Source organism: Sander lucioperca, chromosome 8 (genome assembly GCF_008315115.2).
Source record: "Sander lucioperca isolate FBNREF2018 chromosome 8, SLUC_FBN_1.2, whole genome shotgun sequence".
Lineage (NCBI taxonomy): Eukaryota > Metazoa > Chordata > Actinopteri > Perciformes > Percidae > Sander > Sander lucioperca.
Window position 1 is genome coordinate 32443827 of NC_050180.1, and position 17460 is coordinate 32461286.

Consider the following 17460-nt stretch of genomic DNA (forward strand, 5'->3'; position numbering starts at 1 on the left):
TATGGAGGAATCGCAGAAACCCAGACCACAGGTTTCCTCGCTCCTTTTGGTTTTAAAACCACACCATGAAAATACTGTTACAAGTAATAGTCCTGCATTCAAAACCCTTACTTAAGTAAAAGTATGTATCAGCAAAATGTACTTAAAGTACTTAAAGTAAAAGTAAAATGTTCCCTGTGAGGGTTTGCCTCTTCTATCTGATGTTTCTGGATTAATATTCCTGCTGCATTCATGTGTATTTTGCATTTTCCTGCTCTAGATGTTTCAGGTTGTGCTCATTTTAACTCCTTCATATATACTGTTGGTTAGTTTAATGCAAGGCATCATGTTCTATAAGATCATCATATGTTTGTAGCGGTGCTGTCCTGTGAGAACCACGTATCTCTAAAAAGTCAACTTTTTTAGTATACAGAAAAACAGCCCAGTTTTCAGCTTCTTATCACTTACCGGAAGTGAACCAGTTATTTTGCTGGTCTGACTAGTTATGCGGGAGAGTTTTGTTTTGTGTCTGGTGGTGAGGGCATTGTACCAGGATGAAATGTTGAAGGTGAGTATGTGAGGTCAAATGTACTTGCTGACATTAAACGTCCTGAGCTTCCTCAGCAGGCGGAGGCGCTGCTGAGCTTACTTGTACACAGAGTCTGTGTGCTGAGAAAAGGACATGAAGGACTCTCTGTTCTACCTGCTGACCTTGGATACTGAGGGGTAGCTAGTCATATATTAGGCTATGTTACAAGAATATAATATCAGGTTACAGAAACAGTTAAAGGATGTCATTTGATTGATTATACCTTATAGTTTTTTTTCCTTTGAGGAACCATTCAAACTTTTTTGTCACTAGTTGCCTTGTCTCACATTACTCATCCACACATACATTTTAGGATAGGAGAGAAAAACGCTCTGGGTTGTTTGCATTTCTTTAAAGCAATTGCAATCAAAGCTCCGGACGCAGAGACGTTGGCTCTGCAAAATAGTCTCGGGAAGGAGCCTGTTTTGGTGAAACATTTGCACCATGCAAAAGTAAACGCCACATACAATGTTAAATGAAGTTAACTGTTCAAACAATACAGGAACATGAGCTATGTAAATTAGCTGGATACATGGTTAGACCTCATTAGCTCTTACCAGTGTATCGCCATGTGTACTCCTTCCACAGCAATCCCACCAATATCTCTCAAAACATCCCAGTTAGAGAGGAAATGCCATAAACATGTACATCTTTACAATCACTCACCAAAAGAACCAAACAGGCTTGCCTTGTTGCACGATCCGAATTTTCTTCAAAACTTGCCAATTTCAGCGTGTAGCTAGCTCATTTTTCAGTCCTTCCAGAAAAATCCTTGCCATAATCCTTGATTATGCGGCACGTTTTCTTAAAAAATGCGATGGAATATGCGGGATATTTATGCAATCTTATGCGATGAAATTGCGGGAACTTGCAAAAATTGCGGGAACTTGCAAAAACTGCGGTTTCATCATGGCTTCATCGTGGGGTTTGCAGCTTTTCAGTAATGTTGACGTTGCATAATCACTTCATAATCACTTCATAACGTTCCCATGGCAACAGGGGAAAATGGCTGCTCTTGTGTGAAGTAAATGCAACATTTTTCAACTTTCTGCTAAAATATATGTGACTTTTTTGCAACGAAAATGCGGGGATTATGAAATCATGCAAGCCCCGCATATTTTGGCCGGAAATCTGCAATTTATGCGGCGAAAGTGCGGCGTATTTGAAAAAATGCAGTACTACTACGCATAAATATGCGGACTTTGGCTGATTATGCATTGAATTATGCGATTGCATAATCACGTTTTTCTGGAGGGACTGGTTTGTTGTTTCCCGAATCGTTTGACAAGGTGTCAGGTAGTTGTGCAGTCTAATGGAAATTATCAGATTAAATGTCAAGGCAGATGGCCGCCCACCAAGAGCCATGTTATGTCCGAGGTCTCTGCCTGTTAAAAGAAAGTTTTTCCTTGCTGCTGTGAGCAATTGCTCTTGGGTAAAGTCAGTGGCGGTCCCTACATCGAATTACACCTGGGCGAGACCCCCTTCGAGCGCCCTCCAAAAAAACAAAAAACAGACAAAATTCTGCATAAACAGTTATATTTTATTATAACATTTTTTGACAACAAATGACATGAAAAGACCAAAGCTGTCTCTCAATACTTTCAAACATTCCTAAGCCCATTTATTTCTACAGAAAACGTCAATCTTTAACATGCGTATAGGATATGTTGCCTGGAGGTTAAAGTCTTAAAACAATTTGTAGTAAATTAATGCACCTCGACTTACGTATTTACATGCACTGTAGCTACCTGTAGTATGTACAGTATGACCTGTGTACTACTAGAAAAAATACAGACTATCACCAGCCTTAACCTTTAATCGATTAGTAATTTTTTATAGACAGAAAATACAGATTACTTTGTTGCTGCATTATGACATCACAATCACTATATTTGACTACAGTATCCCTAAAAGCATGTTTTGGGTGTATTTATATCAATATGGGGATAATATTCAGGTGTCCACTTGTATATAAATTATGTGAAAATGTACCCCAGCACATAGAGTAATGCTATGCGATGTCCCAAACTGAACACATCTGAGAGTAACATTTTTCATATAAAATGTGAATATTTCAATGGATATTCCAAATATATTTAAAGGTCCTATGACATGCTGCTTTTGGATGCTTTTATATAGGCCTTAGTGGTCCCCTAATACTGTATCTGAAGTCTCTTTCCTGAAATTCAGCCTTGGTGCAGAATTACAGCCACTAGAGCCAGTCCCACAATGAGCTTTCCTTAGGATGTGCCATTTCTGTGTCTGTAGCTTTAAATGCTATTGAGGAAGAGAGGGGGGGCAAGGTGGAGGGTGGGGGTGTGGCCTTGACCAACTGCCACTTTGCAAGCAAGGGGGTAAGCTTCTCCTCACAACGCGTAGATCCTATGGCGCCATTTTGATGCTAACAAGCACTCACCCCCCATTAGCATCCCATTGACTGCCATTCATTTTGACGTCACTTTGACAGCGAATAACTTTACATCTGAAGTGTTTAAAGACTCTATTTGTCCATTGTTTATTTCTAAAGAAACATGACAATGTATAAAAGGCTCCATTACCTTGTATCTCACGTTATGGCTCCGTAGCAGACGTTTTTGTAAAAATAGGCTAACAATTATGTCATAACCACGGGACTTACTGTCGCATAGTAGAGGAATTACCGTATAGTACAGGAGAAGCTTGCAGGCAGTTTCGACTTACATTAGCTGTTTAAGTTTAATTACTAATGTTAACTAGCATTTTAGTTAGCAATAATTAGCCTGTGCCTATGTTATCTCCTTACATATACCTACGCTCTCCGTCTCTGCAAGATTGGGAATGATTGATATTTCTCTTGGCACAGCTACCAGAAGACTTATAACTTTCAGACAGGTTGCTTACGTCACATTTACGTCGTCTCTCTCAGTTGGAGGCTGCACAGTAATGCTCGGCGCTCACCGGAAAAGTGCTTCTAATATCCTTCACTGGTCTCCGTCCAGAGCAACGGGATCTGTTGGTCCATTCTATATACAGTCTATGATGTCTCTCTCTTTCTCATGGGCGGGCCAAATTCTCTGGGCGGGCAAAGCAGGGAAAGGGGAGGTAACCTTTCTACTAATGACTCATAAGGAGCAGATTCCAGATTGGCCCATCTGAGCTTTCATTTTCTCAAAGGCAGAGCAGGATACCCAGGGCTTGGTTTACAACTATTGCCATTTCTAGCCACTGGGGGACCATAGCCAGGCTGGGGGAACGCATGTTAATGTTAAAAAACCACATAAAGTGAAATTTTCATGCCATGGGACCTTTAAGACTTAGCCTATGATGAACTATGTGTGGAGCTAATTCTTTGCTTTGGTAGGACAGGCGCTCACACTGACACACACACACACACACACACACACACACACACACACACACACACACACACACACACCTGTGCCCCTGCCTGCCTGTGGGCGCATCCCGTGCATGCGCCCGCGTATCGTTCCTAAATCGAATTCCTGAATCCTAAATAGCGCGCCGGGCCACAGAGCTGGATGGCATTGCAGAGTGTCCGGTGCCAGACTGGAGCAAAGACCACTATAGGAGCCGTTAGCGCGGATACAACTGCCCACAGGCCTGGGAGTGCACCATCCCTTTATCACTATTAAATCACTCTTCTGTATTATCAACGTTTCATTCCTTTGTAGACATTTGGCAGAGCAGCATTGTCTTTTTTTTACCAAGTTGGATTGCTTTCATGAACTTCTACTATCTAACCTACTTTTAGTTCTCAACAAAGAGTCTGTTTCAGCCCCCCCTCCCCTTTCCCCTTCTCGCACAGCTTCGGCTGGATTCAGCAAGGAGGGGCGCCTGCAGCTGCAGGGGGCGCCAGTAAAATGATAGATATTAGAAAACCACTTCAAGGCGCAGAGGATTTTTTTTTTTTAAGTGCTTGTGCCGCCCCCCGTGTGTCATGAAAAAATTCCGGCTGCCCGCTTTGCCCGTGCCAAAAACCGCTACTGGGTAGTGTTGGGTCTTTGTAAATATAGAGTGTGTTCTAGACTTACTCTATCTGCAAAGTGTCCTAAGTTAATGTCTGTTAAGATTTGACACTATACAATTCAATTGAAAATGTGTCTTGTTTATTTTAATTGCCTCAGAATGTCTTTGTAATTCACATTTATACCGATCATCAGTCAGCCCCCTTGTTTAGAGGGGAAGTACAAACACAGAACATGAAGGGAAGAACATACTGAGCACAATCCTTTTTTATTACCAAAGGACAGATATGTAAAACATGAACTAAAAGAGAGACAGTCTAAAAGTTGAGGACACGGCGGAAGGACCCCACATTGGGGTTCATGGCTGCCCACTCAGTGAAGCGGCGGTACTCTCCTCTCTCCAGCAGGTACTGCCGTCCGCGGTAGTTGGGAAGCTCGTAGAAGACCCAGGCGCCATCCTGCACCTGGGCAGAATGAGTCTCAAGGAGGTGCCAGCGTTCAGGCAGGTTCTTCAGATCTTCAGTGCACTCCAACATCTGGCCACTAAAGTCAGGATGCTCATAGACACGAATCCTGAACGCACCAGACGCCTGCAAGACCAGGAGTTCAGTTAATCTCAAGGTTGTGACCCAGCAGCTGAAACAATTAGAAAATATAAAATGTAGAAAGTATATTGTTGGTTTTGAGTATGAGTATTTGTTTAACATCTAAGACAGGCTAAGAATTTCTCTTTTCTGTTTTACATATATCAGTGTGTCTTCATTAAATATACAACCATGTCTCCTATAAATTAAATTTATTTATTACTCATTTTGAAAGGATCTACCTCCCTCTGAGTTGCGTGCGATGGGAAGTGGTTGGGGTGTATAGTCCAACATACAGAGCGCAGGATTTTATGCCGCATTCCTATAATGTCAGATGGAAAAGATGGGAAAGATTTCCATGTTTACGACTTTCAATCGCAGGACAGGAGGAGTTGCTCTTGTGAGAGTTAAAAAAAAGTGTGCATTAACAAACGTGCCTGTTGGGAACGGGACGATTGTTTGGTCTCAGGTATTGCTGCTTGCAGCTTTCTGGAGACCCGCTCATCCAAACAACTTCACACTCGACACTGCGTTTCCTTGGGTCCTGAGCAACACACATGCCATGACACAGTTTCGTCCCCGAGCAATGCTAGAGTATACGCGTCATTTGCTAACGGCTAGCTATTTGGGACCAGGCTATTCCCGGGAACAAAAGTGTTCATTCCGAAAGTTACATCGCTAATGCTTGAAATGTTTGAGTTTGCTGAAATGTAACCGGTCTCTCTTTCTTCATCTGTTCTTGAAATTACTGTATTGAGTGATGGGGAGCACACATTTTCTTTTCATTTCATTATGAAGTGCCAAGTTGGATGTATCGGAGCTTTCAAAGACCAGAGCTTTGCATCTCGCATTAGGTTAAGTGCAGGCAACAAAAACACAAGGTTGAGAAAGATCGTGGTTTTGTTCAAATGTCAATAAAGTCTAATCCTCCAAGTCATTTTTGACTTTTCAGACAAGAATCTTTCTCTAACATAAACCACCGTCCATGTTTTGTAAGGCTTCGCACACTGGTGAAGTTGGAAAGACACTAGTCTATATCGATGACGTTTCATTTACCGGATTGTCCCTTACCTGATGCTTTCTTTGTGTTGGCAATCTAAACTCCTGTCAATTTGGGAAACATCCTCGGAGCTAGAACCGCCAATCAAATTATATTTTTCTTTTTTTTAAGTAAAATTTTCATCAAACACTCGACTGCCATTTTAATACCAGAGCTTGCCTGCCTACATGCACATCTTCCACCAAACAAGTTCCTTCCTGAGGCTATTTTGCAGAAGCACCGTTGTTCCATCCGGCGCTTAGCACCGCCCAAGACGATTGTGATTGGTTTAAAGAAATGCCAATAAACCACAGCACGTTTTTCTCCCATCCTTGAATGCTGTGTGGACTAGCCAGACCCTCCTCTGCATCGCTGTGGAGAGAGGTCTGGCAATGCGAGACTAGAAAGACACCAACATGTCGGTGTGTGCCACCCAGCGCTGCACTCAAATTATTTCAATTTTGTCCTTGTTGCCGCTGACCTTTCAAGGCGCAACCAATTCCAGAACGTTCCTGCACTGCGCTTTGCCTCTCTGCTCTGCGCACTACCTCACAGTTTTGCCGTGGATCACGTGTAGGCGGCTTAAGGCTTCTCAAATGGTTTCTAAAGGAACTCACGTTCCGTACGATCCGGCAGGACCTGATGCTGTCGTTGATGCCCATCCAGCGCTGGTAATCAGGGTACTCCCCCCTGGTCAGGATGTACTGGTAGCCCAGGTAGTTGGGCCTCTCATACAGAACCCAGGCCCCGCTCTCCACACGAACAGAGTTGCAGTGGCTGAAGTGGGTGTTGAGCTCGGGACAATCACTGGTGCACTCATAATAGCGACCTTGGAAGTTGCTGTCTTCATAAAACATGATCTGGAAGAGGACAAAGGGTGTTCAGTGGATAATATATACGATATATTGGACTTTAAATGGTGTAAATGCACAGCTGACTAGACAACAAATCAATTGACTCAAGGAATTTCAGGCACTTGAGTCTGAAGAGGTCAAGTCGGACGCTTTTCGGAGTCGAAGTTTTAGGGCACTTTTACACCTATAGTTCGGTAGTCTTGGTCTGGTTCTGGGGTGAAGTCGCAACATCCTTGCATTTTTCAATTGGTGCCGGTGCGTTTAGACTGCACTTTTTCAAACGCACCAAATATTGTTTTTGGGTTCACTTCCTATATATCCTATAACCAAGAGTTTGAATAAGCTTTCACACCACCCCAAACGAACCGGACTATCCAACGAAACGCTCCCGGGGTTTATTTTAACAGCTCAGGTGTGAATGCAACCTTAAACTCCTCTTACAAATCAAATATTTGTAGACAGTTGGTCACAGGCTTTATCAAATGTTTGCCTACTGTACCTTTCCCACACGCTCCATATTTGATCCTAACACCAACTTTTGATGACTGTTTGTTAATACCACCTTTCACATACACAATATTGCCTCCAGGCCCGGTCCAGATTTATATATGTATGTGGACACACTGGACACACTGAAATGTACTGCCAGAGCCATCGTTGTCAATTTAATTGCCTCAGCATTTATATGTGCAGAAAGGCTGATGCTGCAATTGTTTTAAAAATGCTTGGCTTTATACGGTGTTTACTCACGACTGCAAAGGCTGACCTTTTGATCTGTCAATGCCTGATTCCAGAAAAACAAACAAAACTCTTCCGCAGATGATACTGAGTCTGATGCATAGTTCTGTGGGACAGGCTTTAACATCTGTGCCACAGGGGACAGGTGTATTTGGGCTGCCATGCTCCACCCTCTGTCGACACACACACCTCTGCAGACGAGCTGTGGAAGACCTGCTGGATGGATGGCTCATTATTCCGTATTTATGTCAGCTATCACAGCATGATTCATTCCTAAAAATAGAGGATGTTATTCTTACTACATCTGTATTGTTAAATTATGACAGATGACTGAAAGTTGTTGTACACTTAGCTGCACAAGTACAGCTAAAACTATTAGACTTTTAATCTATCTGTCAATCTACAAAAAGTTAATCCACAACTATTTTGAGAATGTATTTTTTCAAGCACAAATGGCAAACATTTTATATTCCCTGCTTCTCAAACTTGAGGCTTCCTTTTCTTGTCCTACATCACAGTAGACTGGAAATCTTTGGGTTTTGGACTGAAAAAAGAACAACCCTGAAAAAAACTTGTTAGCGTCTGATTGGTTGGTTCAGCTACATGTATGCGATGTACATATGAATGAGAAATAAGTTATTTTTTGTAAGATACTTAGTAATTTAAATTATATGTTTGGATGAGGATGCCATTTAAGTATCTCAATATGCTTTGAAATAAATTTCAATCAATCAATATGTAAGCTATAAACTTTGAGCTGCATTTTATTAACGAAAGGTGCTATACAAATCATGTTTATCCTCATTATGCTTTATTTATTTTCTATATCATTTTCTGTATGAAATTACACACAATTTATACATTGTAAGGAAAAATCCACAGTTTATGAACATACTAACTTCTTGGAACTTTAAAAAAAAATTCTAGAATTAATTATACAAAAGAACAACTTTACATCAGCAGTAATGATAATCTCCAGAATTTACCTCTGTGGTTTTCCTCACATTTACCTCAGTCTAAGTTCTGTTAGCGTCTGATTGGTTGGTTCAGCTACATGTATGCGAGAAACCAGGAAATGTCAACAGAAGTACATTTCCAGGATAATTGCGTGCATCACCTTTCACTTTCTGTGTGTCGCGCTTTCAAACTTCCAAGTGAACTAGAGTTCAGTTCACTTCTGGTGAGAAAAACAAAAACAGAGCATTCACTAGCCTGCGATATTAACCTTGGACACAATTACTTTAGGTAAATTGCTTCTTTTTAGAGTTGTTTTGTTTTATTTTAGCTAAAACTAATAAACCTAATAAACTGGCAAATTGATAGAAAGTTCCCTTAGAGGACTCGAAAATCGGTAATCTGTATCTGTATTGCCAAAATGAATAATGAATAGCATTGTTGTATCATTAATCTTTCTCTATATTATATTTTAATGGATAAGAGAAGAATTAAACTTCACACAGACACAAACAAACATTAGGGTCAAATTTTAATGTTAAGTCAATGTATCACATTACATTACAAGAGACTTTAACGGGTTGAATTTCACAGCTCAATGATTATTTTGATGGAGCCCACAGTTGGTTTGAGAGCTCCCCATGCTGAGTGGTGTCGGTACTCCCCTTTCTCCAGCAGGTACTGACGACCGCAGAAGTTGGGATGTTCAAAGAAGATCCAGGAGCCCTCCAGGACCTTGCAGGACTGGACTTCACGTCTGAGCCATTTCTCCTGGATAGACTTCATGTCTTCGGTCAACTCCAAAGATTGGCCGTCAAAGTTTGGCCGGTCAAACAGCATCAGTTTGTACGGCGCTTTGGCCTGAAACCAAAACAGTCAAAGAAATTATGTATAATAATTAGGGCTGTCAAAATAACGCATTAATTTCGATTAATTAATCTGAGAAAAAATAACGCGTTAAAAAAAATAACGCAGATTAATCCATTCCATATTGACGTTTGACCCGGAGCCGTTCTAGCCACCATTCGACTGTAAATGAAGGAGGGAGACGAGAATGTGGACTGGAACATTTACTTGTAAAAATCTTCTTCCTGCCATCCCTGGCTACCGAAATCTGGTGCCACTGATATGTCTGCACTTCTCTCTGATGCTCTGAAACAGACGATACAGGCAACACAAACACCGCTGCACGTGACGCTAGTTAACACTATACACGACAGCGGCTAACGTTAGCCTACCGCTAGCTAGTTAACACTATACTCAACAGCAGCTAACTTTAGCCTACCGCTAGCTAGTAGCTGGATTAAAAACGGTTAAAATGCTGACAGCTAACGCTGAACGGTGTAAAGTTTGACTGTGTTTTACTGTAGAGAATTCAACACCAGTATGTAAGCTGCCGTCGGAAAAACAACACAGACGTTGCGTTCAATGAAACTGGTAAACTACAGCCTCGTGGTGCATTTGAAGTTATTGTAAATGTCCTTTTCCCATCTGGTGGTTGTTTTTGTCGTTCAACAGCAATTTACTAGTGAAATAAGTTATTGTTATTGTTATACATTATTATTAAATAATTTAATTTTGACCATATGGACTTAGCCGTTCTTTAATGTCACCAACTGTTGTTTAGTACTCTTTTTTTTCTTTTCTTCTTTTTTCTTTTTTTTCGGTTCAGGCACCGTTAATTATGTATGCAATTAATTTCTATTAATTAATCACAGAGTATGTAATCTACTAGATTACATTTTTTAATCGATTGACAGCCCTAATAATAATAAAAATATAACAAAACTTTTTAAAACAAAGTTACAAAGTGTTAAAAGCTATAGTGCGTAGTTTCTGTCTTCCCCATGAGGAATTCTAAGTAATGACTTTGAGTCATGAGTTTCTGCACGGGAAAGTCACCGGACGCCACAATCTTCTGAACATAGCCATACTGAGAAATACAGAGAGAGTTGTGTGGAGCTGATAGTCTTAATTATCTTTGTAGCAACTCATTTGGCAATGGCTTGAATGTAACGGACGGTCATTAATATCAAAAAGTTACGCATTAAAGCTTTAAGAAGACAAAAATAAAATGGCAGACAAACAATAATCAAAACAACTTAAAAACAAATCAAACGTTTTACAGCATTAAGAAAGGAGCAACACAAGAGAATAGGTACAATAAAACAATATAAGATTCCCAGAATCGGCAGAATCTAAACTGTAAACTCATTTCAAGCACCAAAACAATACGTTCACATATATTTTTCAGAAGAGATTTAAAGAATTTCAAACAGCAAACGTTTTAGCTTTAGGGCCAAATTATATCTAACACATCGCTCTAGGACAAATGTGGGTCTCACTATACAGAAAGCTGAGTTTATTCTGAACATTTTAATATGACACACCTGAGGACCCCCATAACACAGGTTATATGCAAATACCCTTAAAAGGTGAATTTAAGAAGATTTTAGAACTCAGAGGGTTAAAAGAGGATAAGGATCTCCCTGATCTCCCCAGGGAGATTGTTCCAGAGAGTGCGGGCCTTAAAAAAAGCCCAGTCACCCTGGGTCCTCAGCCTGGATTTGGAGCGGCTAGCAGAGACTTGGCTGGGAATCTCAGGTTGCTACCGGACTTTGTAACTTACGTTTTTGATGATCCTGCAGGATCTGACACAGTCGTTGAAGCCCATCCAGCGGCGGTAGTCATTGTATTCCCCTGGACCAATGACATACTGGTAGCCCATGTAGTTGTTGCACTCGTACAGAACCCACCAGCCGGCCTCCACCTTGACCGAGTTACATCGGTGGATGAAGCCCTGCAGGTCGGCTGAGTCGCCTTTGCAGTCATAGGACTTTCCCTGGAAGTCCCGGTCCTCGTAAAACACAATCTGGAAAGAATGAATGTAGACAGGATTAGAGATGTAACGACACACTCAACCCTCGATTCGATTCACGATTTTAGGTTCACGATACGATTTTCTCAGGATATTTTTTAACAGAATGAGTTGCAGACAAATGACTGAAATTTTTCCTTTGTTTATATAAACTGTACAAAAAAACAGACGTGTCCTCTTATCAAAAGTGCAACTGAACTTGTATTTTATGTAAAATAACCAAAATTGAATAAAAAAATAATAATTTGATTTTTCCCACATCGAAAAAATTAATAAACTAAGAACACAAAGTGACGTCTGAAGTTAAACGTTTAAAAATTGCTTCATGTTTAATTTTTTATCTCAACGAGCTTGTAATCTCTACAAATTTATATCGATTTTAAACTGATTCACAATGTATTGTTACCTCCCTATGTTTCTTGCACCAAAGTATTACCTCCTGCAACTTTAACAGCACATTCAGACACATACTGTACTCACCTTCTCCATCTGTAGCTCTTAAAAAACATGATGCTGTAACGAACGCAGTACTCTTTATACATGGCAGAGACAATACTGGTAAATGCATGGTTAGCAGTGCATGTAACAGTTATTACAATCCAAATATTCATCTAGAGTCTGCCCATTGTTCGTACTCACTGAATTGCCTTTCTACACACAATGGTTGTTTAGCTTTGCCAAGATTCAGTCGCTGCTCAAACCAAACGGACCTGCACCACTGTAATTCATGTGTTTTGTTTGTCTGCAATTTTATGTATTTCTTTCTAAGTTTCCCTTTTTATTTTGAATTTCTCAATGAATTTATATTTTTGATACTAAAATATATCAATGAGTTTATATTCTTTCAATAAAAATGCAAGAAAGTGTAACATATGTTTGCTATGTACATATGAATGAGAAATGAGTTATTTTTTGTAAGATACTTAGTAATTTAAATTATATGTTTGGATGAGGATGCCATTTAGGTATCTCAATATGCTTTGAAATAAATTTCAATCAATCAATATGTAAGCTATAAACTTTGAGCTGCATTTTATTAACGAAAGGTGCTATACAAATCATGTTTATCCTCATTATGCTTTATTTATTTTCTATATCATTTTCTGTATGAAATTACACACAATTTATACATTGTAAGGAAAAATCCACAGTTTATGAACATACTAACTTCTTGGAACTTTAAAAAAAAATTCTAGAATCAATTATACAAAAGAACAATTTTACATCAGCAGTAATGATAATCTCCAGAATTTACCTCTGTGGTTTTCCTCACATTTACCTCAGTCTAAGTTCTGTTAGCGTCTGATTGGTTGGTTCAGCTACATGTATGCGAGAAACCAGGAAATGTCAACAGAAGTACATTTCCAGGATAATTGCGTGCATCACCTTTCACTTTCTGTGTGTCGCGCTTTCAAACTTCCAAGTGAACTAGAGTTCAGTTCACTTGTGGTGAGAAAAACAAAAACAGAGCATTCACTAGCCTACGAATGAGGATAGTGATAGTGAGATGCTTGCTACAGCTGAATTTCTAGTAGTGAAGAAACGTCGAAAACAATGTTTTATTTCTCTGATTTACTGCTTTGTTCTAACGTCGCTCCCTCTCTTCAGTCGTTGACCATATACCGTGCCTGTGGGCCCAAAACTCTTGTTTAAAACATAAATAAAATGGATTATGGATCATTTCATTTCTATAGTTTGTAGCTGACTTTACCAGCTGACTTCTCTATTAGCTGTTGATACAGGGGATGTCCCTTACATTCTAAAACCAGCCTCTGGAGACTTGACCAAATCCTTCATTTCGTAGAATCTGATCTTCCAGGACTTTCCATATACCTTGAAAGAGTTAGAGAATTAAAGTTGATGAAATGATGTTAATGTGGCTGGTGTCTTCCTTAGAGATAGGGTGAGAAGCTCAGTCATCCGTGAGGAGCTCGGGGTAGAGCCGCTACTCCTTTGCATCGAAAGGAGCCAGTTGAGGTGGTTTGGGCATCTGGTAAGGATGCCCCCTGGGCGCCTCCCTAGGGAGGTGTTCCAGGCACGTCCAGCTGGGAGGAGGCCTCGGGGAAGACCCAGGACTAGGTGGAGGGATTATATCTCCAACCTGGACTGGGAACACCTCGGGATCCCCCAGTCGGAGCTGGTTAATGTGGCTCGGGAAAGGGAAGTTCGGGGTCCCCTGCTGGAGCTGCTGCCCCCGCGACCCGACCCAAGATAAGCGGACGAAGATGGATGGATGGAAATTATGTTAGTGTTCTGAATCGTTTGACCTAGGGCTGTGCAATTAATTTAATTTTGATCGCGATTTTGATTTTGGCGATCAAAAAAACAATGTAATAGAGAAAAACAATTATTTTGCACATTACGTTTTGCAAGTAACTCTTATTTTGTCTTGTGTTCTGAATGACACTCGCACTTTCGCCCCTCCCGAAGGCTGAACTCAGTCAGCCAACATTTTAATATTATTTTTATATTTTTAATTTTTAGGGGAATTCAAAAAGTTCAACAGGAAAAGTATTAAGGGGAGATTCACAGTTCAAGGTGTTTTCACTGTTGATTTGTTCAAAAGAACACGCCAACTTATTGGCACTTTAGCTCATTCACCGTAACCCTCAGAGTTAGATAAGTCCATACATACCCTTCTAATCTCCGTGCGTGTTGTAACTCTGTCCGACGATTCCACTAGCACAGATCCTGAAGGTAATCGGTTCCAACTAGCCTACTGCTCCCAATAAGTGACAAAATAACGCCAACATGTTCCTATTTACATGTTGTGATTTGTATAGTCACAGCGTGTACAAATAACAAGGTCATATGAGACACAGCCATCTTCTAACCGTATATAAACTGGGAACTATATTCTCAGAAAGGCGAAGCATTGCTGATTTGCTCGGGGCTTCTCAGGTGCTGCAAAGCATATCACTCCGCCCAAGTAGTAGAAGTAGCAGTGCTTCGCCTTTCTGAGAATATAGTTACCAGTTTATATATGGTTAGAAGATGGCTGTGGCTCATGTAACCTTATTATTTGTACACCCTGTGACTATACAAATCACAACATGTAAATAGGAACATGTTGATGTTATTTTGTTACTTATTAGGAGCAGTAGGCTAGTTGGACCGATTACCTTCAGGATCTGTGCTAGGCTAAGCTACCGGTGGAACCGTCGGACAGAGTTACAACACGCACAGTGATTAGAAGGGTATGTATGGACTTATCTAACTCTGGGGGATACAGTGAATAAGCTAAAGTCCTAATAAGTCGACGTGTTCCTTTAACTGTTTTTTAAGTTCAATAAATGCAACGTTTCCAAAAGTCAACGAGTAATCGTGTTAAATAATCTTGATTTCAATATTGACCAAAATAATTGTGATTGTGATTTTTTTTCCCTAATGGAGCAGCCCTAGTTTGACCTATTTTTGTTTCCTCATTTACTTAGCTCCTATCTACAAATGGGTTTCTTGGCTGTTTTCCTAGTTTCCTTCAATAATTGATGTGCATGGACTTGGATATAAAGCACCCTGCTGCCAAATCATGAGCCTTTTATCTCTCCTTTTTCTCTGTTGGCCTTTGACTGATTACTGCCTGGTTGGTGCACTCTGTGGTATTTGACCGGAGCTGGGCCCTCTCCTGCAAAACAAAATTAACCCAGAATTTTTTTTTAGAAAGCATGCTGTGTCCCCAATATTATGTAAACTTGACAATTTGACTTAATATTTTGCCTAATCTACAACTTGGTGTAGTAGGTTTATCCCAGCTTAAGGAAACTGGTGCATTGAATATTATTAAGTGAATTTGACAATCATTACTAAAATAATGGCTTTTGTTATGATTAACAACAAACAAACGCAAACCAACTCATCTCCAATTTAGCATCAGTTACAGACCTTCTAAGATGTGGATATGGATAAATCAAATCAAAAGTTCTAAAAAGCATCCACTAGTTATTCAGCGTACATTTTTGATAGAGCGTGACTTGATGACTTGATGACTTGATGCTACCATTGAATCCCATCCACTGTTGCTGATCAGGGTATTCTCCGGAGCTCAGGATGTACTGGTTGCCAGTGTAGTAGGGACGCTTGTACAGCACCCAGCAGCCACTCTCCATCCTGATGGAGTTGCAACGGCCAAAGTAAGAGACAGTCAGTGCTGCACTAATGGCTTTGGCCTTGGAAATTCTTATCCTCGAAGAATGCAATCTGGATGGAAGGAAACAAACAAATCCTGGTAAACTATCATCCCAGCATTGTAAGAAACACAACAGCATATTTGTGTGCCTAGCTGCCATAACAGTGCTCGAATTACGTGGGAGCCAGAGGGAGCCGAGCTCCCAGAGAGTGAGTACTGGCTCCCATGAAAGCAACAAAGTCAAAAATCTGAGGGGTCTCTCATATCTGAAGGTGTCTGCCATATGTGGCATTGTAATTTAATCTTAAACAACGTTCATTACCCATCCCTGTGCGGTCTCTTACCGTTAAATTAAAATATAAAATATAGGCTACTACGGGACGTAGACCTGAGCCTACCCTACGCTCATGAACGCAGCATGACTGCACTTCACCACCACACCACTAGGCTATGTGAGCAAACCGCATAGGCTACGATCGATTTGACAGCACTCGCAAGTCCGAAGAAGTCACCTTGCTTTTAGCTTAATGTGCTTTTGAGGTAAATACCACCAATACAATTCATCTTAAATAAATAAATCTGTAGCTATCCTCTGCCATTTAGAGCTCTGGAAAAGTTCCCAGATATTTTGAAACACCTGTCAGCAATACAATGCAATCTCTGATGGCGGAATATTCAGTGAATAGGCTTCCCAACAACATCTCAGTGCAAATTCCAAAATTGTTTGTCTATTTATTTCCATGGTTCAACACACGAGACGACTGAACACCCAGGCGTTGTTACCACTACGTGTACATTATAAGACTAGAACATAGTTTGGCTGTGCAATGGGTTGATTAATTCCTGCCAGTTAGTGCATTTTCCCTGTGTATAAGTTAAAAACTACATGCATTATTGTGTTTGACCCTGAGGATATCTGAGACGGTGGTCTGGTTATATATATATATATAAATATATAAATAAGTGTATATAAAAAGACCCAGCACAAGGGACCAGTGTTAGCTCCAGCTGCCACCTGCCTGAGGCCCTCATTGGTGATAGCTATGGATAAAGACTATTTAATTATGTTTTATTTCATCAAAGTCAATCAGTCAGTCCATCTGGCACAAATACACATGCCTATAAAATACATCCTGAAATTAATAGTCTAGATAGTCTATGCATAGACTATCAACAGCAACCACTACAATATGACTTAATCTGAGTATACCCAACTCATTCAATAACTTTAGCCATTCCCTCTATAAAAGATAGGAGGTTATTAAAACAAGTCTAAATCATTTAGTGACTCGTCTATGGGTTTGCTCGGATATATGTATCGATTTGGCTGGAGCAAAAGTCCGTTGGAATGGCTCTTTTTATATACACTTATCTTGTTCCCATACCTTAATAACGAGCGGCCACAATTTATTTATCTCGTTCCTATGCATTAACAACGCGTGGCCACGAAATAATAACTCGAGGCTACGCAATAATAACGCATGGCCACGCAATAATATTTATTCCATCTGGGATCCTTCCGGGGCTCCGTATTATTGTTTCTAGCAGCAGAGGAAAACAGAATAAGAGAAGATTTGAACCTGGGATATTGTGGTTTAAAGGTATGAATCATAAACCACTAGAACTTCAGGATGCACCATGAAGATTTTAACTTGTTAGAATTTTGTTCTGTTGTATTTGTATCTGTTGAGGACGTCATTGAGCCTGCCTTTTGTTGTTGCATTATACATTAATGGCGCCCATTGCAGGGGAAA

General features: G+C 40.3%; 2 protein-coding genes across 4 annotated transcripts; both read right to left on the minus strand.

Annotated features, from left to right (window-relative positions):
• Window positions 1-4782: 4782 nt before the first annotated feature.
• On the minus strand, window positions 4783-7639 carry crygs3 (crystallin, gamma S3). 3 transcript variants are annotated; one of them, XM_031303672.2, is made up of 3 exons: window positions 7510-7639; window positions 6774-7016; window positions 4783-5123 (listed from the first exon to the last, which is right to left on the minus strand). In XM_031303672.2, exons 1-3 carry the CDS (start codon window positions 7525-7527, stop codon window positions 4851-4853), a joined length of 534 nt encoding a protein of 177 aa, XP_031159532.1. In that variant the 5' UTR covers window positions 7528-7639; the 3' UTR covers window positions 4783-4850. The 3 variants fall into 3 exon arrangements, with proteins under 3 accessions (XP_031159532.1, XP_035860295.1, XP_035860296.1); XM_036004402.1 differs by lacking the exon at window positions 7510-7639 and adding an exon at window positions 7133-7329; XM_036004403.1 differs by lacking the exon at window positions 7510-7639 and adding an exon at window positions 7115-7323.
• A 1578-nt stretch (window positions 7640-9217) lies between these two features.
• On the minus strand, window positions 9218-13377 carry crygs4 (crystallin, gamma S4). The gene is made up of 3 exons (XM_031300297.1): window positions 13347-13377; window positions 11332-11618; window positions 9218-9563 (listed from the first exon to the last, which is right to left on the minus strand). Exons 1-3 carry the CDS (start codon window positions 13375-13377, stop codon window positions 9291-9293), a joined length of 591 nt encoding a protein of 196 aa, XP_031156157.1. The 3' UTR covers window positions 9218-9290.
• Window positions 13378-17460: the final 4083 nt, after the last annotated feature.